This window comes from Ambystoma mexicanum, chromosome 7q (genome assembly GCF_040938575.1).
Source record: "Ambystoma mexicanum isolate Mex_15411 chromosome 7q, UKY_AmexF1_1, whole genome shotgun sequence".
Classification (NCBI taxonomy): domain Eukaryota; kingdom Metazoa; phylum Chordata; class Amphibia; order Caudata; family Ambystomatidae; genus Ambystoma; species Ambystoma mexicanum.
Window position 1 is genome coordinate 470087973 of NC_090941.1, and position 25655 is coordinate 470113627.

The following is a 25655-nucleotide window of genomic DNA, read 5'->3' on the forward strand; positions in this document are numbered from 1 at the left end:
GAGGTTAAGGAACATCTGTAAAAGATTGAAGTTGAGTGTCAAGAGGAGGTCAGATTTACTCATTAGGAAGAGGTTGGATCCCTGGCAATGCTGCTTGAGCTACTGCATAAGAGGAGGCTGTATGCCACTCAATGAGCCCCGATTCCAGAACAGAGAGAAGAAACAAGTGGCATCAAGACTGCTGGAAGAGGGGATTCCGTGGGAACCTAAGAAACTTCAGGGTAAGAATGCGTGTTGGTAGCAGTTTGTTTCAGAGAGTGAGAGAGACACACACACACTTTGCTCGTTTTTTGGACCTCACTTGCTAGATCTCATCAGCATTCGGATAGAGAAGTTATCCTGATCATTCCAAGGAGAACATTGTTTTTTGGAGACCATACAATATTCCCCAAACGTGGACGAACCCCATCATAACCACGAGTTCTAGGAAAAGGGAGGACGGTGGAAGAAAGACACCAGGACTTACACGTTTACCCTTGATGGTATATAGAGGGAGACCTTTTCGTATTCTTGCTTCAATTGCCAGTTGTCTATAGAAAATCAGTGATAGGCAGAATAAAGAGAACAGAAAAAGAAAAGCTGAATTTGGTCTTGTCTGTTGATGCATGTCCTGGTCATGGCAACCTCTACTTGAGGTGTGTATTTACAACCTTTTATAAAGTGTGTTAACATATTTTAGACTTGGATGTTGCTGTGAACAAAAAATTATGGATTGTAACCATGTATGTTTGTTTACTCTGAATAGGAAGATGAAATTATGCCGGCTAAATTTGATGAGAATTCTCTGATTTGGGTAGCGGCAGACCAGCCCATCAAGGACAACAGCTTTCTTAGCCCCAAAATCATAGAACTGTGTGGGGAACTTCCTATTTTCTGGCTCAGACCTACTTATCCTAAAGGTAAGATCTTTAAAATACATGCTTAATTAACTTAATTTTTGTTTTAAAGGATTATCATACTTACACATTTTTCTTTTCTGTTGTGCGTGCAATAAAAAGGATCACCTGTTCACTCGTAGGTCCTAGACCCCTACATCCATTCTAATGGAATGTTTTGGCTGCAGGACCCCCTTTCAGACCATTCCTTGCACAGCTAAATGCAAAAGTGACACCAGCATGCATGTGCAGCCACAACCGCCACCCTCCTGTGCACGGCTGGTTCCTGCAACACCTCATTTTTTCCCACCATCCAGACCAAACTAAATTACTTTCCAACCCAGCTCAAAAGCCATCTGCTTCAGTCATTATCCCAAACTTGATTCTGTTTCCCTGTTTTTGCGACTTTCTTTGCTGCTATTTGTACCGTTGTTATTTTTATAGATTGTTAAAGAGCTTTGGTAAAAGCAGTTTATAAATAAAATAAAACACAAAATATAGACAGAGTGGGTGGAGGAAGAACAGTAATCACTACATCAAGAGCCACTCTGGTGTGTTACATATGCCTACGAATATGTCCAGTGCCTCGTCCGGTGGACTCATGTGATATTTCTACCGCATGATAAACCAGACTGGGGAGAATGCAACCTATTGTAAGATGACCCTCAGAAGGTCTTGGAGAAATGAACTCTCTGACCTAGAGCTATCATCTCTGAGTAGAGTCTGAAATATGCATGAGTAGCCACGTGACTTCCTTACAAATGCCATCCAAAGAAACATGATATTGTAAAGATACTGAAGGTGCTTTAGGCTTTCTAAGATATGAACCATCACCTGGAGACAAGTGGAAGGAAGCCTTGAATGCTTACTTGCTAAGAGAGGGACTGGCAAAGATGCACAAAAACATTTCAGGCAATACAATGGCTTTCATGCAGCCAGGTGAAATGTAAGAGACCTGCAAAAGTCTACATTATCTTCTTGCAACATTGTAAAAATGAAGGAATACAGATATCTGACGGAGGACCATAGGTAAGAAAGGAAGTAGGGGTTCTTAGGCCAACCATTTTCCTATGAAAACCGTTGTATGGTTTGGAAAGGGAGTGAGCCTGAGATTCCTTAATGGTCCATGCAGAGGTGGACTGCAACCTAGACACCAGTCTTCCAGGGCACCAGTCTAGGCTCAAGTGTGCCCAGGAGCTCCCATGGCTTGCATACCAAAATAGAAAAAACATGATAGAGAACAATAAAAGCTAGATCCCCGTCTTAAAGTGATTCTTCACAACACTGTTTTTAAAGAAAAAAATCCTTCTCAAAATTCCTAGAAGTGCCAATGACAGCTACATAAGATCTCCCTGCATGACCCGGATGCCATACATGGCCAAAAAAGAAATGGACAACAAACCACTACCTGAGAACACTTCAGTACATTGAGGTCTCCAAGTAAGACCCAATGCCAAAACTTAAGCCAGCTGCAATGTTTGCCCTTCCCAGTGGAGCGCATCTTAGCAGCTGGAAAGCTCTCCATATTTCCTTGTGGGCCATGTGGCTAAGCTCATCAGGTGAGGACAGGATTAAAATGATCCATAAAAGGAAGGAACCCCTGCCAGATGCAGCAGACCTGAACATGAAAAATGATTTGGCCTATTGGGATCCACTAGAATTAGGCACTCTGGAGGATACATAAGGAAGGAAGGCAGTAAGGGATGAGTCACTCTAATTCAGGAGAAAGGCCGCCCAATAAAATGAGAACCTCTGCCCCTTCAAGAGCCAAACCGACTGCCCTTGATGTTTCATCTGGATGCAGACAGATATATTTCTGGATGTTATCCCCTCCCAAAGAGGATGGGTGACCTCCAAATGCGCCCTCACTCGTGAGCAGCATAAGTAAATCTACTGAGACAGTCCAGCTTAATGAAGGAGTTGACTGGCTGGTGGACTGGTTAGTGTGGCCATTGCTTTCCAAGCACCCACATCCACTGCCAGGAAGACAGGTGTGTAAACCAGTAGCACCTGATTTGTTGATATAAAATATCAGTGTTGACTATGTGGATGTTTCTCTTCGCCTTGACTGGTGAAGAAAGACTTCAGGGCAAGAAAAATTGCCTTTTGCTTCCGGATATTTATATTGATGTCGCTATCATGTACAGCCCACAAGTTGTGTATCTTCAGTGGGCTGGGAGTGGCTCCCCACTTGTACTCTAAGGAAACCATGGTTATGATCATTTGAAGGTGCATGGATAGAATTTGGGTCCATATTAGAAGGTTGGACTCATGCGGCCATCACAGGAAGTCCACATGACAACATTGAAGAAGGTGATCGAGCCTGATTGAAGAATGCACTCTGTTTCCAATTCGAAGCGAGTTGGGGCTTGCAAATTCTAAAGCCTGTAAAAGGGACGCGATCTGCACACACGAGGTCATCAAAGATATGTCTACCTGGAACCACCAATCTGTGGTGTAGGGAAAAGAGCCAAAGCCGTTAGTGAGCGTGTTGCTTCGACAGAAATATTGCTGATGTAGGAAATGGCTGTCCCATCCTTTTATCCAGAATAGCTCAGATGAGGGGGAGCCATTGGGAGGTAACCAGAGAGGATGCTGAGTGCAAATTCATATGTATACAAGGGATTTATAAAACACAGACCCAGCTGGAAAGCAACAAAGCGCTGTACCAAGGGGTCACAGAAGGTGGGTTTAGTGATAGCATAGGAGCTTGAATAGGTGGGGAAGATTTTACAAGCCAACAAGGGAAGAAGATTGCAATTGTGCCAGATTTATCACTACCATAATGACATTTGTCTGCAAAATAATCCCAGTCCTTTAAAATGCTAATGAGGGTATAATGAGATTTAGAACACCCATCTAAAGAAATATAGAGAAGCCCTGCTTCAGTCTCCACCACAGTGTCATATCCTAATTTCAAGTTGAAAATCTGGCCTCAGAAGGGGACTCATCCTCAGATTCATCAGCTTGACACAGATAACTCCCCTGCATATCAGTGCCCAGTTGGTCTGTTGGTGTCATGGTCTGTGGTTGAGTGAAAATGATACAGAAAAACCCTGTGGGGTAGGTTGGGCATTGAGTTGAACCGGTACCAGAGATGGGGGCATGTTAAACAACAACAGAAGATGCACACAGTATAAGATTCTTGAGACAGTCCCTGGTTACATGCAATGTTAAACTTTGCAAACGCATGTGCCTCAAACATGTGAAGTTGCAGCTGTACCAGCAACTGAGGCAACTCACATCCTGGACACCGAAGAACCTGTGCCTCTTCAAGTGGGTTTGCTTTAACGGGTGTCATCATGAGGCCAGCTCCTGGAGCCAGAAAGGGTGGTGTCAAGTGGGTACGCAATACCCAGAGAGGAACAGCGACTCAAATTTGAAAGACTCTGGAGAAAGGAGCCAGCTGCCTCAAATGTAGCAGGGAGGTCTGTACAGCGTGTGTCGCAGTGCGAAGATAATTTTCCAGCTTTGTTCCATGGTATAATCAAAGGGCATTTGTGGAGTCCGGCTAAAACAAAAAAAAGAGGTCAGTTTACAAAGGTTGTCAAAGGATTTGCTAAAAAAAAACCTACCGTTTTACATTCATGCATAGTTCAAAGGAACAGCCAATCAGTCCCATGCTATGCCCACCAAAGACTGCATGAAGGGTTCAACAACTCTGCCTGCATCAACATGAGCCTCTGAGCCCGCAGCCTTTGCCAGAACTAAGAAGTATCTAACCACCTTCTTTGGTGTTTGTTAGCTGAAGCCCAGGCAACCCATTTTAGGCCCAACAATTCAGACTTGCAAGGTTAACAGTGGCCCAATAAGTGTGGCCACATTCCTTATGATAGTGCAGGCACTTGCCCTCTCTGTCCAGAGACCCATGCAACATGTGGTGCCAGCATTATCGAAGCGATTCTCGCAAACACTTGGCAGCTTCTGGAACACCACAGAGTTTTTCCCCAGTTTTAGATCCTTTGGGTACCTTTCAGCACCAGGCAGTGTAAAGCTTCTTCAAAACTTTAGGTGACCCACCCGTTGCTTTAGAACTAACATGAGAGGAGTTAGGTCTAGATGTCAGCATACGGAACACGTTGGTAGTTAGAAGATTTCAGGTACACTCCAAGGTGAAAAGTGATACTAGGAGCGGAATGCACCACATGCTAAACCTTGAATAAGGGGAAGCTCCTGAACTGACCAAGCCAAAACTTGGAGATCCTTTTGCCAATTTTCGGAATGAGTTGCTTCGTCAGAGGCTCTGCATGCAGACGGTACTCAGATACATGGAGGAGCAAATGGAGACAAAATGGTGACGGAGTGTCTGGGTGCAGTCCAGCGCTCAATGCAAGATAGTTGCTTGTGACTGAATGGAGCCAAAATGGAAATTCTACTTGTAGGCAGCTCTACTGGACCTCCCCTTCCATTTCCCTGGCAATCTAGCCATGAGCATGCTCCAGTCCCAGTGGCTGTGGCCCAGAACCAAAGTCTACTTTTTGATAACCAACTTACATATTCACAGCATATTGATATGCAGTAGTTAAAAATGTGAATTTCCACCTTTACATCAACAACCAATTAAATACAATTTCAGACAAGAACCAACTCAAGATTCTAATCCAGGCAGTGGTATTTTCTAGACTGGACTATTGCCTTTCAGCTTTAAAAATATATCGCTATATAAATCTCAAGCCGTACTAAAGTGTGTTGTGATAACAGTCTATGGCTTAAGGAAATCTGATCCCATTTCTCGTTATCGTACGGAATTGAGGTGGTTTAGGATTGAAGAGTTTGTTCAGTTTAGAGTCCTCACATTATTCTGGAAAATACTGAATGGGGCTTCACCAGAGGACTTATCTTAAATGGCTCCACACTCCACCCCGTCACGCCGTCTCAGATCAGGTGTGCATGAATTACTCGTCGTACGAAAATCCCAAAAACCTTCCTACGGAAAAAGACTTTTGCGTGTCACAGGCTGCAAACTGTGAATTACACGAACTATCCACGTCAGAAAGGGTGCCGCTCTACAGACTTTTGAGAGCCGATTATAACATCATGTTTACTCCATGTATGCTCAATAAGGGGGATGAGCTGAGCAGGAGCGGCTGGATTAATCTAATTGGTGTTTTAATTGTTTCATGCATTGTCTTGTTTGTTGGATCGGATTGTAGCCCTGGAGCTCGTTTTTTCCGGTAATGAGTGGCCTTAATAAATACATTTACAACTGCCACTACTACTGAAAACTACAAGGTTTTTACTCACCTGAGTTTATAAACTCAGGCCAAGGATGCGTGGCCCCATATACTGAAGACTGACACCAGTGAGATCTTGGTATTGGCAGAAATCGAGGGCAATAGGCAGTGGAAAACCCAAGGAGGAGAGAGTGTACACTATGCAATAATTTATTTATTTGCATTTTTAAAGCGCTCACACAGCCCTGGGGCATCGAGGTGCTGTTACAGATTTTTTGTTGTCTTAGTTGCATATTTATAACGCGCTTAAATACCCAGGGGTTTTTAAGCGCGGACCCGGGCATCGAACCTGTGTTGTTTCGTGTCGTCTTGCTTCCAAAGTGAGCACGTTGCCACTGAGCTATCCTCCCGGGATAATGAATGTCCAATCGCCAAGTAGCTGAACAAAGAACTGAGGTGCAGTTTGCCAGGGAGTGCTGAAGTGTTGACGCCTGTGGCCACACGTGCCTTTTGAAGTTCCAATGGGTTATCCTACATCGAGGGCACTCCAGGAGTTTGGAGGGATGGGATGTACCCGAACATGATTTAACTGAGCCCATGACTTTTGGGAGGGTGGCTGAAAAGTGATTCAGTATTTGGATATGCAGTACATTTAATTGTAAAATGGGGTTAACATAAGAAATTATATTGAGAAATAAATGTACAGAATAGTTATTTGATGGTGTAAAATGCCCCATTACCAGCAACTACAATGATTTACATGTAGATCATAGGAGAGAGCAACAGGCCGACTGAGTTACATCATTTTGATTTGCTCTGTTATCACATTGGAATATTGGTGAGCCTCAAAGCGTGTTAGCATCCGGGCGGGAGAAGCCAGCCAATCAGGTGGCTGGGAATGCGGGCTTGAACTGTCAATGTAAGCCCGCACTCCAGCCTGCTTGAGAACAGGGTCCCCCGCCACCATCTTCCCCTCACCCTCCTCCCACTTTTTTTTAACCATTCCCACCCCCGACTCACCTTATTTCAGCTGCGATGGCGCTCGCCGCCGCAGCCGCTCCTTCTTCCTGGCTCCAGCTGGCCCCCATGGAAAGGGAAGAGGGGCTCCGTACAGAGCCCCGCCTTCCCTTTCTATTGGGGCCATCTTTGGAAAGGATTTTCCTTCATTCTACGGGACGGCGCGGTGTCCCATTGAATGAAGAAAATCCTTTTTTTTTTTAGCACCCCAGTTTATTGCTTCGCTCGGGCTGATAACTTGGGCTGCCGGGCCGTTAACGGTGGCTTAACGCCATAATGTGCCTTTCCCCCAACATGCAATGTTCTGAGCACCTTCTTGAACTGTATTCCTTTGCTTTTATCTATTTTTGATGTCACCATGTGATAACGGCATTACGGTGCTTTTATTATTATCATTCCTTACTCTCGGGCCCCTGAATCGGTTATGAGCCGATAACACTTGTTAAGAACCCCCGAGCCCCATGGGCTGTAACGCCTCATTCTAGCTGATGCAGTTGAATAGTCTAATCATTGGTAAACTGTCTTGACGCAAAATTATGCTAGCATTTCATGGAAGATAGCTTAAGAAATGTACGATAAATTGATCACCTTGTATGTAATCCCGCTTGAATGCAGACAGAACACAACCCTTCTAGGTATGACGAGTTAGAAAATGCATTTCCCCTTTGTCAATGCATTTCTCAAGTTGAACACAAATATATTTTGGAACTGCAAATTAGAGAGCAATTACGTTTTGTTTTTGCCACTGAGGAGTTCATCAGCCCACATAGTTGTGTGACAGAGGTCATTAAGCAACTAGGCTACCTTACTCCTAGTTCTCAGAAAAGCCAACATAATTTATCAGTTTCCTAGAATTCTACGTAGACAAAGCAGTCATTTTATTATTTTCTCGCATTTTTTAGGTTTTTAGATCTAACACATTGATAGTCTACCTGAGGGTGGGATTGACCTTGTGTGTGTCAATGGGGGAATTCTCAATATGCAGGTGGAAATTGTTCTAGTTGCCCACCACATGTACGCTAAATTTCAACGATGAAACAGTCAGTCCATCATTTTGCAAACCCATCATTTTGCGAATGGTGGGCTGTCCACGTTGCTTTCAGCAGAAACGAAGGACTGCGGGCCGCTACAGCCCCCGACTGAGAGTGCAGCTGCTGGCCTGCACAGAAATCCTGAACCCCTCTTCAAGAGCTCTGCCCCACTTTTTGCCAGGCATTAATGTCCCTTGCCCTGTCCTTTCTGCCCTCACGTGTGAGGGGAGTCCAGTGAAGCAGAATTCCAGGTATGGTGCAGGGGGCATTAGGATCAAAAAGACATGTGGGTATGGGAGGGCCAGCAGGCTTTCCCATGCTTGCCATAACAAGGCTGTTGAAGCCTCCTCAGCGTCTTCGATTTCTCCATGTAATGCTGGGGCACGCCACAGGGTCTGGACTGCCAACCCAGCTGCAGACATGGGCCTGGACCATACAACAAATATGCATATTGATTCTAAAGTCTCCACCCACCGTCATCACACACACAGCTAACTAGAAGTTAACACTGATGGTGTTGACTTAGTAGGCGAGAATGAAAAGCAAGCACGTACGCTATAGTTGGAGAATAGCACTAGATTTTGCGCTTGAGAATCCCGGAATACATAGGCACCAAACCGGTCAGATGGAAAGAGGAAGATATGACCAACCTCAAGGACACAGACACTTTCTCTTCTGACATGCCGCCATCTTCAGAGATTTCTCGTTTGATTGCTAAACAAGTCTACACAAATGGTTCACCGCCGTTAAACTGGACGCACATTTCTATAAACAATATCATTAAAATGGAATACTACATAATCACATTTGAGATGGTCACAAAGACGATCATAAATCAAATAAAAGATGTCTCTCTTATGCTTGCCCTTATAAAGGCAGCGTCATCAATAGTGCCTGCTACTGGCACCTGTAGCTGGAGACTTTTAATACAACAGCATTTAAGCCTACTAGTAACTCTGCCAACCAGGCTAAGGGAATATCCTGGGTTGCAAATGTCCCTGATGTTGTCCCCAATTTTACAATTTTAAATTTAAGTAGAGATGTCATGCGAAGGAGGGGATCTTACAATTATGCATCCTAAAACCTTCAAGGTGAAATGTGAAAACTTAATTTCAGAGAATTCCTTTTCCCATATATGGGTACTCTACAGCAGCCAAATTCAATGAAGTCTTTTTTGGGATGATCTCCAGATGCTCAGATGCCCATGGGTTAGGTGTGCTATATAAATGTAATAAATAAATAAATAAATCGCATAGAATTAATAAACGTAAATGTCAAAAGCAGCGACAGGACGTTTATTGTGGGCATCATTAACTTGCGCACATAAGGTGATAATGACCTTCTTTGTAACTACTGCTTTCCCCCTTGGACGCTTAAGGCTGTGTGCAGTAGTGACTTGCTCTACCAAGTGCTGGATCTAACCACTTGATACAATTCCACACTATTGGCCTCATCACGAGTTGGGCGGTAACGCCGGCGCTATTAGCGCTGGCGTTAATAGCCCTACCGCCAAACCCCCCGGCGCTAATAGCGCAGGATCACGGGTTTGGCGGAACGGGTATTGCCCATTCCCCACTGAGCCCATTCGGGAATTCCCCATTGGGGTCAATGGGGAATTTTCGCGCTCTTATCGCCGGCGGATTTCCTGCCAGCGGTAATAGCGCAAATTTTCGGTGGATTTCCCCCCAGCTCAGAGCTGGGGAGAAATCTGCCGAAGCCCTGATTTGGCGGACCCTTAAATCCGGAGGTAATAGCGCTACCGCCGGATTTAAGGGTTACCGCCAAACTCGTGATTAGGTCCTATGTCAGTAGTTGGAAAGCTTTATACTCATTAAATAAGTTCAAAAGTAAGACCAGACACTCCTTAGACCGGTTCTTACAGGAACATCAAACTCTGAAATCTGAATTAAACATCGAAACAAATCCCTTCTTCCCGGTGCTAGCAGGGACAAGCGCAGCTACTCTTTTCAAGAGTGGCAAGAGAGGGGATTTACACAGTGGTCAAAGTGAGCGGGAGCAGTGCTCCTCTACTCTTTTTAATTAAGTGTTACTGTTCCTATACTTTTATTTTAAAAAGAAACCATTCTGGAACGGTATTTGTTTTAAAAATACAAGTGTACAAAGAAGTTGAACTTGCCCTTCAGCGCACTGCACTGAACGTTCCCTTAAACTGCAGGCGCATGTGTTTAGGGGTTTGTTTGCCGCGTGGGAGGGTGAGTGGCTATGGGGTTTGTGGGGAGTGGCGGCAGGCCAGCGGGGAACATAGTTCCACTACTTCTTTTCGTGCCCTTCGACCACTGGATTTACAGATGCCTAAGTGAATGGTTGTTCAATGAAAACTTTGATGAGAGAGTCGGGTCTTTCCAGTGAATTAATTAATATTCCATTTTCATGTGTCTGTGAATTCTTGCTATCAATGCAGAGACAAAGGATTCATTCTGCCAAAAACCTGTTTCAAAACTTAAGCAATATCGCAATTACAAATAGCTGTTTTCAGTTTCCTGTCAGTATTTGCATTTTTTAATTGATAACAAAATAACGAAGGACCCATGGAAATAAAACTTAAAAATCCAAACGCCATAACTCTTTAACCACATCTGGCACTTGCTCAGCAGCAATATTTAAAATCATGAAAGAGATAAGAAACTCATTGATACATGCCCTTGATGATAAACCTTCAACCAAAATCTTAATCTCCATTCAGGATGTGTTCAATTCTAAAATCTACTAACAATGGAGGAGTAATTATAAAAAGACTAGTTTACCACCTTGGGTAGGCCTGTAATGAGCTGTAGCTCCTTTACAGCTTAGTCCAGTCCGAGTGGCAGGGGTGGACTGGCCTATAGGGAACTCTGGAGATTTCCCGGTAGGCCTCTGCACCCTGGGCCTCTTTTGTGTGGCATTTCCAAATGTTCCCATAGGAAAAGTAATTACATCCGTCAACCACATTCAGCCGGTGGGAGTTGCAGCTTTAACCCCATACATGTTGACAGCATGGCAAGCAGCCATGGGTGGTGGCAACAGTGGGCGGGGAGCTGCCCATCCGGATGTGTCATGGGCGTGTTCGTAAATTTCAGAGCCAGACACTTCATTTTTTCCAAACTAAGCACTGGACCCCACCATTTTCTGGTCATAAATGACTGGTCCCATTCTTTGTTAAAACAATTGAAGAGGAACCTCAAATCTAGGTACTCACTTTGAAATCCACTGTAGGTTAGTAGCAATCAGGCTTCACCCAGGCAGATGTGCAGAGACTCTCCTGGGAAATGTCAGCGTAATCGATGACAGAAGAAGCAAGACATCACTACGTGCCATGACTACTTGTGGGGCTCAGTCTGTTGCAACCCTCAATCCTAATAATCTAAAATGCCTGGTCGGAGCATCTGAAAATCCCATGAGGTTGTTTGTACTCACGCCTAAGAAGCTCCACGTATTACCACCACACGTGGAGTTCCTTCGGGATCCTCCCTGATGCCACTTTCATTGTGTATCTGAAACCACTGCACAATCCGCTGTACTATAGAGTGGTGACATTCCACCTTTCCATGGAGTATCCCCTGCTGGTCTTTGGAATAAAGGAACATTACATGCAAATAAATCTTAGATGAACAATAAATCGATTGCATTAAATTGAAATAAGCAGAGTGTATGCTTTAATGCTCTAAGCACATTTCATACTTCCCTCTGATAACAATAACCTTTCAGCATATATCTAACCCAGACCTGCTCTGTCTAAGGTCAAAGTTTCACGTGTTACCTCCAATCCTAGTCTTTCTATGGAGAAGCAAGCTAATGTGGTATAACAACTGCAGTTAGTAATTATGGTTCCTACAAAGATGAAAACACTTCTTAAGGAATCCGACCAAGTGTTCTTGACCAGAGCAATATTCTGTTCCTGACTTGCATGCTGTCAGAGCTGATGTCTAAGAATCAAAATAAAACGATCTCAACGGTCTAACATTCAAAACAACGGAAGCAACTGGGGCCACTGGCATTGAGCAGCACCCCTAGAATGGGGAGCATCACCGTCACAACATAGCAAGCAGGCTCTGAGCCACATCTCTGACACTGAAGAACAGCCTGGCTTGATGCAAATGAGACTGGCCATTCACTTTGTGAAGCACCCCTGGCAGCGGACAGCCCCCATGCCAATACGAGCATCACCTTGACATTGAGCAGCAGTCCCCTTTGCAGGTGCGCGGCGGCGCTGCTGCCATAGTGAGGGGCCTTCATATATTTGAGAAGCACTATTAGAAACTGAGAAGCCCTAGCGTTCTTTAGCAGCAACACTTGTACATTGAGCAGACAGGTCATATTGAGGGGCACTAAACCCTTCCTTTCAGCCATGGGGATCTGTGCCACAAATCATCTCTGTGCTGCCACTGATACTGTGTTCCAAAGAGGCACATCAATGCTTAGGAAAATACTATTTTACCTTTTGCAATGATCATGGAAGATTTTTGCAACAGCCAAACAATTCGGTATTCAGTGATTATATCGAATTCAAAACTAATGCGCAAATATCAAATGAATAAACAACTAATACCAAAATAACTAATTCTGGAAAAAAACAAAAAATGTGGTTGCGAGAGGAAATAGTGGTTTTGGGGGTGGAGGGAAATGTATTATTTACAAAAAGGGGGGAGGTTCAGGGGGAACCCCCCCCCCCCCCAAAAAAAGAAATGTGTTATTTTGGAATTATCTATTATTTCATTAGTTATAATTGCATGTAACCAACAATTCTATACCTGAATTCCATTTTAAATGTTCAGGACCTACTGATTATTTCTAATCTAGCCATCCAAATAGTATCTCCCTTCCCAAAGGGGGAGTCCTTTGATGACGTTTCTCAAGTGGCAGAGCGGGATAAGGTTTTGAGATTTTGTGTTGCACAGCAACACCCTTTTCTTCTTCCTGATAACATTTGTAGCCAGCCTTGCCCAAGGGCATTTGGGGCAAAATGTGTAAAAACCAAAAACGGCAGCTGTAAGAATGCAAACCTATTGCCTTCTTCTAATATCCTCAGTAAACACTACCCTCTACATTCCCTGTAGGAGCAGGCTGTCCTCCTGGACCTGCGTGCAGTAAGCATGGGAGGGTCCATTGCTCAGCCCACCTCCCACTCTGTCTCCTGTGCCTTTGCCTAATATCCGCAGTGAACGCCACCCTCTACATTCCCTGTAGGAGCAGGCTGTCCTCCTGGACCTGTGTGCAATAAGCATGGGAGGGTCCATTGCTATAAACACCTCCCAGCTCTGTCTCCTGTGCCTTTTCCTAATATCCTCAGTAAACACTACCCTCTACATTCCCTGTAGGAGCAGGCTGTCCTCCTGGACCTGCGTGCAGTAAGCATGGGAGGGTCCATTGCTCAGCCCACCTCCCAGCTCTGTCTCCCTTGCCTTTGCCTAATATCCGCAGTGAACGCTACCCTCTACATTCCCTGTAGGAGCAAGCTGTCCTCCTGGACCTGTGTGCAGTAAGCATGGGATGGTCTATTGCTCTGCCCTCCTCCCAGCTCTGTCTCCTGTGCCTTTTCCTAATATCCTCAGTAAACACTACCCTCTACATTCCCTGTTGGAGCAGGCTGTCCTCCTGGACCTGTGTGCAATAAGCATGGGATGGTCTATTGCTCTGCCCTCCTCCCAGCTCTGTCTCCTGTGCCTTTTCCTAATATCCTCAGTAAACACTACCCTCTACATTCCCTGTTGGAGCAGGCTGTCCTCCTGGACCTGTGTGCAATAAGCATGGGAGGGTCCATTGCTCTGCCCTCCTCCCAGCTCTATCTCCCTTGCCTTGGCCTAATATCCTCAGTAAACACTACCCTCTACATTCCCTGTTGGAGCAGGCTGTCCTCCTGGACCTGTGTGCAATAAGCATGGGATGGTCTATTGCTCTGCCTTCCTCCCAGCTCTGTCTCCTGTGCCTTTTCCTAATATCCTCAGTGAACGCCACCCTCTACATACCCTATAGGAGCGGGCTGTCCTCCTGGACCTGTGTGCAATAAGCCTGGGAGGGTCCATTGCTATAAACACCTCCCAGCTCTGTCTCCTGTGCCTTTTCCTAATATCCCCCGTAAACACTACCCTCTACATTCCCTGTAGGAGCAGGCTGTCCTCCTGAACCTGTGACCAATAAGCATGGGATGGTCTATTGCTCTGCCCTCCTCCCAGCTCTGTCTCCCTTGCCTTGGCCTAATATCCTCAGTAAACACTACCCTCTACATTCCCTGTTGGAGCAGGCTGTCCTCCTGGACCTGTGTGCAGTAAGCATGGGATGGTCTATTGCTCTGCCCTCCTCCCAGCTCTGCCTCCCTTGCCTTTTCCTAATATCCTCAGTAAACACTACCCTCTACATTCCCTGTTGGAGCAGGCTGTCCTCCTGGACCTGTGTGCAATAAGCATGGGATGGTCTATTGCTCTGCCCTCCTCCCAGCTCTGTCTCCTGTGCCTTTTCCTAATATCCTCAGTAAACACTACCCTCTACATTCCCTGTTGGAGCAGGCTGTCCTCCTGGACCTGTGTGCAATAAGCATGGGAGGGTCCATTGCTCTGCCCTCCTCCCAGCTCTATCTCCCTTGCCTTGGCCTAATATCCTCAGTAAACACTACCCTCTACATTCCCTGTTGGAGCAGGCTGTCCTCCTGGACCTGTGTGCAATAAGCATGGGATGGTCTATTGCTCTGCCTTCCTCCCAGCTCTGTCTCCTGTGCCTTTTCCTAATATCCTCAGTGAACGCCACCCTCTACATACCCTATAGGAGCGGGCTGTCCTCCTGGACCTGTGTGCAATAAGCCTGGGAGGGTCCATTGCTATAAACACCTCCCAGCTCTGTCTCCTGTGCCTTTTCCTAATATCCCCCGTAAACACTACCCTCTACATTCCCTGTAGGAGCAGGCTGTCCTCCTGAACCTGTGACCAATAAGCATGGGATGGTCTATTGCTCTGCCCTCCTCCCAGCTCTGTCTCCCTTGCCTTGGCCTAATATCCTCAGTAAACACTACCCTCTACATTCCCTGTTGGAGCAGGCTGTCCTCCTGGACCTGTGTGCAGTAAGCATGGGATGGTCTATTGCTCTGCCCTCCTCCCAGCTCTGCCTCCCTTGCCTTTTCCTAATATCCTCAGTAAACACTACCCTCTACATTCCCTGTAGGAGCGGGCTGTCCTCCTGGACCTCTGTGCAAGAAGCATGGGATGGTATATTGCTCTACACACCTCCCAGCTCTGTCTCCTGTGCCTTTTCCTAATATCTTCAGTAAACACTACCCTCTACTTTCCCTGTAGGAGCAGGCTGTCCTCCTGAACCTGTGACCAATAAGCATGGGAGGGTCCATTGCTATAAACACCTCCCAGCTCTGTCTGCCTTGCCTTTTCCTAATATCCTCAGTAAACACTACCCTCTACATTCCCTGTAGGCGCAGGCTGTCCTCCTGGACCTCTGTGCAATAAGCATGGGATGGTATATTGCTCTACACACCTCCCAGCTCTGTCTCCTGTGCCTTTTCCTAATATCTTCAGTAAACACTACCCTCTACATTCCCTGTAGGAGCAGGCTGTCCTCCTGAACCTGTGACCAATAAGCATGGGATGGTCTATTGCTCTGCCCTCCTCCCAGCTCTGTCTGCCTTGCCTTTTCCTAATATCTTGATTAAACACTACCCTCTACATTCCCTGTAGGAGCAGGCTGTCCTCCTGGACCTCTGTGCAAGGGGAATGGGTTGACACATTGACCTACCCACCTCCCTGCTGTGTCTCACTTGGCAGTGTGTTCCCGTCTAGTTGGCAATTGCAAAGGGTCAACAAGTCAAAGTGACTTTAAGTCCTCCACTTTTCTGCAGACTGCCACAGTATGAATAGCCTTCTGCCCATGTTAGGACATAAATACTCATTCCTTAAAGCAAGGACATGGGAGGCCCGATAACACAAATCAACAAATACTAAGGGAGTATCTCAAGCTTGCAATGATGCCTGACAATAAAAAGTCTAAAGACATATGTATCAGTATTGGAACAATTCTAGTTGATAGGCATGAAAGCCACATGTTAGGTACGCCACTCAATACAACACTGCAGCATGTTTCATTGTATTGAAAATAAATAAAATGGCTCTGGAATTTCCTCTTGTCGATTTAGGGCCCAATTCACAAATTCTCATTGATGCCAGTGAAGAAAATATGCCAGCAAATCCTTTTAATTTGCAGCATAAATTGTTCGACCCAACCCACAAATGGCATTGGAATGTGGGCAACATAAGTGTGCACATTTAGATGCCATTCTTCCCCCTTATTCACAATTGCGCCAATTTATTACAGGGTTGTGCATTGCAATGCGTGAGAAAGTTAAGCATCGCCCAGTGCCTATTTGGAAGACATGGCTTTGAGGGTGGAATGCACGGAAGGTTTCCTCCTGGACCATCCACGCATTAGCTTTTAAGTAGGAAACCAGCAGCATGGACCGATGTTGCCCCATTTGAAATACTATTAATCAAACAAGGACACGTGTTCTTTTCTTGCTTTATTTGCATTTCAGACTGACAGGCCCTGTATGTCCCAGTCATGATGGAATTTGCTCCCACCACCCACAGTCTTTGATACATTAATGGGGCTGCAGAAGTCTATCGTGCATTCATGGGGGTGCATGTTCTGTGACTAATGTATGCAAGGGGGCCGGGCAGTACAATTTTTATGCTGGCAGCGCAGGCATTTTTGTGAATCTGGTGAACTTCACATTTCTTTGATCTACCCTGTGCACATCTTTTTACTTGTGCGATTCTCTGTGAGTCAAAACTTAAGGTTTCACTGCTGACAACTATATGGGGAGAGACCACTTAGTTCAGTCGTTCTTCTAAGAAAGACTCTGTTGAATAAGGAGAAGCGCCATCATTCAAAGCATATTGGCTGATTCCTCTCTTACTACTGCCAGTGCCATGTTTTGTCCCCTTCCATAAAGGTTCAGTAGCGGTGATTGGCTGAAGGCCCACATTGCACTGCTGCTTCACATCAAGCATTAACCCTTAACTGCTCTGGATTCATTGTATGCATGCTGGTGTAATACACATAGCATTGACTACCAAACATTGCCAACAGAAAATGTGTTATTGGTTCTTAGTATATCTCAATGACTATACTATTTGCAGAAAGCCAAAGGCAGAAAAGGGAAGTTGGGAAAAAGCGCCGGCAAGCACAAAACCAAGAGCAGAATCAATTTGAAGCCGCCGCTGAGGAGGCAAACACCAGACGACGTGGGAACCAGCCAGCCCAGCAACCAGCACGGCGGCCAGCGAACCAGACAAGTGCACCCTTCAATCCAGAAAACCCCTATCATGTAAGTCTATGAGAACGTGGCCATCTCGAACTGTACAAGGAGAGCCAATGGCATTATACTGAAAGCTCAGTTTATTACTTGGTGATTGCTTTATTTACATTAAAGCATTAAATCCCAGCTACAGGATGAACCATCTATTCCTTATCTTTCCCTATTCAAGTTTAATTCCCTTTTGGTTTTGAGGGTTTCTACGATCTGATAACCTCCATGTGCGTTAAATACTTTTTTTTAATGGGGAAGAGAAGTTTAAACAAGCATTGACAATGCCAATAGTCTGGGCTTTTGTTACCTGCCAAATGCCTAATACTTCTACACTAGCCAAAACTATTGGCGTTTGGCAATGTTTGTAACAAACCTCCAGAGAAGGACACAGTGCGAAAACACAAAGGCTCTGCATGCTTCCTGCCACCAGGAAGCTCAAAATAGGGTCATTCTGGTTCAGAAAAAGAGACATGTGCCAAGTGCCCAAGACAGAAAGGGATGAATTAATAATGTTAACACTTTCCTAGCAGGTGGTGCAAAACCTCTTTTTAAAACACTGTTGCAAAAAGTTATCCCCAGGCTAACGCAGCTTCAATTTATGATGAAATGACAACCGACATCCCCATGCATCCTAAGCCAATAACGACCCCGCTGCCCCCATCCTCCGTTCACTGTATTCCCAGCAGAGAGACCGATGATGGTCTCTCCATGGAATCTGAAGTTGTTCAGTTTACTCTCAATATGGCACCTTACAGCAACACAGTACCCCAAACTAATTTTGCGGCATGCACTCTAAGAACCGGTGAGGAATATTTAAGGGAAAGTGTAATCTGCAGAGCTGCTCATCTGAGGTTCCAGTCTTCCGACATTCTCTTTTCAACTGTGCTTCTGGCAACGCCCCGTGTCGACAAACAGGGGAAATGAAAGCAGGCAGAAAGCTAGTATTTGGTTTGTGTCTCTGTCTGTCAAGGACACAATGTTGTCATACCAGGTGCCTAGACATCTTGGCATGTGACCCATTTTATTTTGTGGCATTCAACATTGCAAGTCTCTTTCCCTCGAACCTCCATCATTACATTTACTTATCTGTAACAGGATCATATTTTTATGTCAAATGTAAGACATCTCTAATAACAGCATTAAATAAGCTCCCAAAATGCAAATTACTTTAGCTATTTTAAACAATGTATCATTTTATTTGGAAGATGCACAGTGTCTTTCCCATTCAAAGATGGCTGCTAGTTTTGCCTTGTTTCCAGAGAGCTTCCTTAGAGACAATCATCCAAGATGGCTGCCTCCATGGAAGAGCTCACAAAAACTCAGAGTTCTGAGATGGGCAGGAATGGGTGGGATTAGCCATAGGGATTACATTTTCTAGGGGCAGGGAATGGGAGGGATTACAACTATGTATCCCTCCTCAAATGTCATTTCCATTGGAAAAGCATTACAGACACAGAGGGGTGAAACTAGAGGCAAGTAAGTGTGTGTGCAGTCACATAAACAGATGGGCTTCCAATGTTTTAGAAACTTCTCCACTAACTTACACTTCCTTCGTAGGTATGTCTATTAGTGACATTGCCATAGCTACACTGATAATAAAATATATGTGCAGAAATCTTCCAATATATGATGACAGATTTTACAGAGCATTTGTCTTAGGGTGAGGCCTGACTCTCCACTGAAGGCTCATCTCTATTGTTTTGCTGTAAATAGCAATGCTGAAGGCATTGTCAAGGTAAGTACAGGTTTATTATCAACAGTTTCATAAGTATTAATATACAGAGCCCTGCACCAACATGTTTCCACTGCCCAGTGCTTTAAGTGGGATGCTAAATCAAGAGGGGGGCTCTTGTTAGCGGGCATGGCCTATGTATGTGTGTACTTAGGCAACGCCCCTAACGAGAGTCCCACCCCTCACCCAAGGGGATCATGGGATTGGTGAAAGCCAGTGAGCTGGGGCGCACTGGCATTATTACCTCTGGTGCACCCAGCCCCTCCTTTTAAATAAAAGGAGGGGCTGGGCGCACTAAGGCGTGGCACCAGTGCGCCCCAGCTCTAAGACGCAGAAGGAAACCCTTTCATTTAAAAAGCCACCTGATCAAAAACCATGGGCTCCTTGAGTGAAAGGTCTGTCTGCTGCGTGATGACTCTGTATTCAGAAACAAGAGGAGGGCTGGAGGGCCCGGCTCTGCTATTGTTTCTGAGTAAAGAGCCATCACGCAGCATCAAAGCCCTTTAACTGTGCGGTTTACTCAGAAACAATAAGAGAGCCAGGCCCTCCAGCCCTTCTCCTGTTTTTGGGTACAGAGTCATCAGGCAGCCTGTGTAGCTGAAGCCATGGTTACACAGGCTGTCTGCAAGTGTCAGCACTTCGGCTATGCATTTTCTTTATTTCTAACTCAAAGTGCTGACACCCGCAGATAGCTTGTGCAACCGTGCAGCGCTTCAGCTACACAAGCTGCCTGAGATGTCGTCGTGGCTGGGGCTAGGCGTGGGTCGCCCCCGGCAGGGCCCTGGCTTGGGAGCCCATTCAGGAGATGGCCCACTTAAAACCCTGCCTCTGCCTCACACTCCAACTGTCTTCCTTACCACATTCGAGAATCCTGTTATATAATTGAAAGACTGCGCATGCGGAGTTCCACCTCATAACACCAGGGTCCATCTCTATTGTTCAATAAGCTGCCCACTGTACAAAACCACTACAGAAACAAGTCCTAAACCCTCCATTGATTGTGACAGCTGGTCCAATAATCACTCCAGTACATGTGCATTAGAAGTAACGTTCTTCAGTCGTCTACAGATATGACTGGATTTCAGCTTGTAAACAATGCAGATTGAATACATATTTAATCCCAATAAATGCAAACAATGAGAGGCTACAAATATACCTTCACATGCCTTTTCAGCATATCAGGATATGTTAATAACAGGGGCAAGATAGTTTTGGTGCAACCAGTGTGTGTGAGGGTATGCCAACCACACAGTCTTTCCTTTGCGACTACATGGCCACTTCCGGCTGTGTTGTATTAGGAGTGCCGGGTGAGGGGCAGGACTTCAAAGACACTGCAATGCACAGAAAAAACAATGAAAAATAGCCATCACTATGAGGCCGGTCTTCCTCGTTGCGTGTGATGTGTTGTTTTTGTGAAGGCGGTGCCCGTTGCAACAATAGTTTTGCTTCAACTGTCCCAGTCAGGAACAAATAAATAGGTCACAGGTGTCATGCATCCCCCACGACACAAAAGGGTAAACTTTGAAGAGCATGGAACAGCTCTTCTTTTGACTGGCATTCTGGAAAATGTCACGTGTACACCTCTTCTTTAGCCATACATATGCAAAGCAAAACATTTTAAAAGATGATGCAATGTGATTCCCATCAGTTCTACTGCATGAGGAGAAAAAAGGTTCGTGGAGGCAGGAACCCTTGTCTTCCTTTTCCAGTACCAAACAGCAGCAATGCCACCACCTCTTTCTTGGCACCCTGCACCACCACCGAATGCATCAGAAGCAGGTCACTTCTGACACTCAAAATAGGCTGTTTGCCTACTTCTCACTTGAGCCAGTTGCCTTGGCAATTTACAAGGCCACTACGCACACAGGGAAGCCGGTACTTGCCATTGTGTAAATGGTCTATGTTATGGATTACCATTCAACCATGTAACAAGCACTGGCAATGTCAACAGTTTTGGCTTTTGTGTAGGCACTGGAGAGGCAATTGGCAGGCACTGTGGTAGTGGTATTAACGACATCGATGGTAGCAGCTGCAAAATGGGGTAAGTACCTGGGCATGTAAGGGGGCGGTAGAGGGCCCGACCAAGATGGCCACGAGCCTGTGAAGCTCCTCTGCACCTAGAAAATCTGGTCCTTAATCCAAGGGCTTTCTCACAGCAATTTCTCTCCCCACAGCAAGACTGTGAGGTGAATACCTGCCGCGTTGATTGGAAACAACCTTGGAGAAAATCGGAGCCAGGGAGCCCTCATATTGGCAGCAGTATGGAGCATGGTGGACACCCGTGGGATCCGAGAGACGGGGGAGGAGCTCATCTAACCGAACACTGAGGCACCACCCAGAGCTGGCGAAGAGCCCTGCCGGCGCATCGAGGGAGGCCCCTGGCCCACTGTGAAACTTGCTGACTCGCTGCTCTCTGCACGTGGCACCTAAGAGACCAGGTACGAGACAGACACTCAGCACATTGAGTCTTGGATCCGGTGCACAAAGGTTGGGGCTGAGACTACACTCCTCACTGGGGAGGCCCCGCGGCTGGCGCTGCCACCCACATCACTGAGTCCTCCAGAAGTCCGTCCTTGCCGGGACGAAGGTGGGCCGACCGCAGCCAGCAACTGGTGAGGGTGCATCCGGAGACTGGCACCCCAGAGCAGGAATGGGCACATACTGCCAGTGTATACTGCGACACATAGGACTGACAGAGGTCCGAGCGAAGCCCGGGAGGGACCGGGGCACAAACTGTCGACCCCAATCTACCTTCCCCATGGAAGTCCACCTGCACTGCCCCCACGGAACGGACCACAAGCAGCCCGCTGCAACAGTGTTTTCTGCCAGCACTACATCGGAGGGAAAGCTACGGATGTCAGAGAAATTCTGGATAACCCCATGCAAACAGGGAAGGCGATGACAGCACCTGTCCAGCTGCAGGTACGTGGAAACCCAGACGAGCTCGCTGGGTGAGGAGCCCACATGAATTATTCGGGCTTGGCCACGCCCCTCACCGCCCCTACTCCCACAGAAACTGTGACATTCACCAGAGAAAAGGGAGAAGTGCCTGGCCCAATCTACCCGGCCTGACCACCTGGGCTGCAGGTCGTCTATGTGGATCCTGCTCCATCAGCCACACACACTGGGGAAGAGGGGCAGCCACGAAGTTAACTTCCTGATGGCAGAACAATCGGCAAAGCAGAGCCCCTGGGAGCTCTGGCCTAACCAAGATACTTAAACTGTGCAAGCCTAGAGAAGGGGCAGGGGGCTTAACCCACCTGATTGGATGCCTGGCCAGCACGTTGCTTGGAGGGCACTGTCATAGGACAATCTACGCGCTGTTCCTGTTCCACGGGCACAACACACCAGGGCCCTGAGTGACTCAAAGACTATCACAGTGGTGGGGCGAACCAAGAGTACCACAGCAGGGCAGAGACTCCCAATGAGTAAATATAACCTGGTGAGAACTCAGGGACACGTACAGCGCTCCCCTATTAACCACCAGGACTGTGCCACCCGGAAACCCGAGTGGTGCGGCCCATTCTTCTACGGAGCTTACCTGCGACAAAGGACCTAGACGACCTTCACTCCGCACACCCACAGATAACCGAGAGGAGCGAGGGAACTCACCGGCAGCCAGAGTGGGCGGCACCACTAATTGACCTGCACTTGGCAATAATCAGCTGACACAGATCTACCCCCACAAAGGCAATCTAACGGAAGAACCCGAAGGAACCAACACCGGTGCTGCCATAACGCCATTCCCAAAGACAGTGAGGTATCACACCGAAGGACCCATCTAAAATCGTGAACCGGCTGCTGCAGGGCTCTGATCCCAACACATTCCGGGTCCAAGACTATGTCCAAATCCAGCAAAGGGGGCAAACAGCAGACAAAACTGCACTTCGAGACGTCCTCATTGAACAAAGCTACCAGAGTGATGGAAGACTCACCGGGATCACACCTCCCGGCACCACCCCAAGATATGGCAGTTGCATTTCAAGACATCAAAGAAATGTTCACGCAACTACAGAACAGTATACAATCCTTGGATGGGAAGTTAGACTCTCTCACGTGCAAAGTGGAGCACATGCAAGTCCGCTTGGATAAACATGGCGAGAGGTTGGATGAAGCGGAGGGGACTGTGTCGAGGGTGGAAGACGAGTCAGCTTCTGTCTTCAGGGAGATGTTGGGAGTCAAGAGAGCCTTGAAAGAGCTCACTTAGAAACAGGAGGACCTGAAATCAAGGTCAAGAAGAAACAACATTAGAATTGTTGGCCTCTCAGAATCGGTGGACCAGAGGAACATGGAGACCCTCGTGGAGGGAATATTGCAGGAAGCGCTGGGCCCAGAGAGGTTCTCACCACTGTGCATCGTCGAAAGGGCACATAGGATACCGAGTGGAAGAAGGCCAATCCTGGTAGCATCACCCCGTCCACTGATAGCCCGACTATTGAACTTCTGAGACAGGGACATAGCACTCCTCAAAGCCCGGGCAAGTGAACAGTTACATACAAGGGTGACATGCAAGGACGTCATTTCACCAAAATGCCAGGGGTAGCGGAAGTGACATCGCATGACCCTTGACCTCTGGTGACATCACAGGAAGTGATGACATTTCACCCCACCCGAAATGATGTCACGGGAAGCGATGGAACAGAACCTTTCACCCCTTGACAAAACAGGAAGTGGCATTACATAGCATTGTTCCTACTACACTACGAAAAACATGTTTACGATATCACTATAATGTGATATACATTTCATACAAGAATGGATCATCATATGTATCGTTAATATCAGTGTGTATAGGCCCATAGTACCAAATGACTGTGAATGCAAGCAGACGTCCAAGGCCAAATGATAATGATATGTTATTATATAGCACTTACGCTTAAGTGCTTTATATAGGACACATATACATAAAATATCAACCAACCTGTGTTGGTACTCATTTGGCGCCCTCAGAAGAATGAAAGGCTTAGCTGAGGTGTTTAAGAACAGACTAAATCAGTGACTCACCCCCTGAAGTGTGCCAGAAACAAACCTTTAATGAGTCTAGCGAATTCCAGAAAGATACATTATTTGTTATTCCTATTCTTTCTTATTTAGGGTCGCTGCTCAAAGTGTTACACTTTTGCAACCCCATGTTTTTTTAAAGAGACTTGAGCAAGAAAGCCAGCCTCTTCAGAAGCAAAGAGCCACATGGCAATGGCCGCAGCACAGGAGCTTACATTAAAAAAAAAGTTTTAAAAAAATAGATTTTTTTAAACCTTTTTTTTAGGGGTAGCAAGGGAGACCATAGGGGTAGCAAGGGAGACCTCAGGGGTTGCAATTGCGACCCCTGGCAACCCCCAAATGACATCCCTGGCGACACGATCAAGCTTTTCCCCGACTTCTCTGACAGGGTACAAGCGTCCAGGAGGACCTTCATCGAAGACAAAAAGCAAATGCGTGACAGAGGCATAACATATGCTATGATGTTTCTGGCTAAACTGAGGATTATGCATGAGGGGCAAACTCTCTTCTTCCAGACTCCGGAAGAAGCCACAGCCTTTTTGGAAATGCTGCCGATGGCCCCCAGGACACAGGGGAACAATGACTGAGAGACCCCTCAAGAATATCGTATCTGTGTGAGATTACTGAGTGGAAAAGTCTGACCACCAAAAGTCTGTTTTCCCACCATTTTTTTGCATATACATATGTGTGGGGGAGACCCCCACGCCACTGCCACCTTAACCTATACATTTGTATTAACTTTACCCCCCCCACACACAAACATATGCAAATAAATGGAGGTCAGACTTTTCCACCTCAGTAATTTCGTCCTATTCAAAGAATATCAACTCTGTCAAGGCAACACGGCACCAACTGTGATTGAGGCTTTCACCCATAGTCAAAGAAGCCAAGCACCATAGAGGTGCAGCGGAGGGTCAGACTCTCTGCAATCCCTTAAGCGAAAGCTCTAGTTTAATCATGTTGGGGGTCAAATGGGAGGTGAAGTGTTGGGGTATTCAGCGTGGGGGGGGGGAAGAGGGCTATACCTGGGGGTAAGTTGAGAAGGGTGGGCGGGACTCGGTGGGGAACTATCACTGGCGGGTTGGGGTTGCCGGTAGGCATGGTGGAAGGGGAGGGGTGCAAGGGAATAGCGGTACAGGCGGAGTGGATTATATGATCAAAAGGAAGCGGCTAACACACGCCCATAGAGGCATGGCAGCACCGGCACCCCGGACGTCCCAACTGTCTGTGGGGAGAGCACTTTGATTTAACTCCTTAGGGCGACTCTTAGCTTTATCACCTGGAACGTGAGAGGGCTCAACTCTCCTTCCAAATGCCGAAAAATGTCCTGCAGTATATGAGACGATAGCAGGTGGGGGTCGCCTTCTTGCAGGAAACCCACTTAATGGCAGAAACAGAGGCTACATTTGGAAAGAGCTGGGGCTGTCACAGGTATTTTTCCTCTCACTTCTCATATGCAAGAAGGGTGTGCATTTTGGTACATAGCTCAGTGGGGTTCCAACAAACCAGGGTCTTGAAATATCA

General features: G+C 46.4%; 1 protein-coding gene across 1 annotated transcript in view; it reads left to right on the forward strand.

Moving 5' to 3' along the window:
• The window catches only part of CNMD (chondromodulin), a 106059-nt gene that overhangs the window by 69360 nt on the left and 11044 nt on the right, over positions 1 to 25655 (forward strand). The window contains exons 5-6 of the mRNA XM_069639878.1: positions 746 to 899; positions 17229 to 17416. Coding sequence (XP_069495979.1) covers positions 746 to 899; positions 17229 to 17416 — 342 coding nt within the window. The remainder of the gene's footprint in view (positions 1 to 745; positions 900 to 17228; positions 17417 to 25655) is intronic.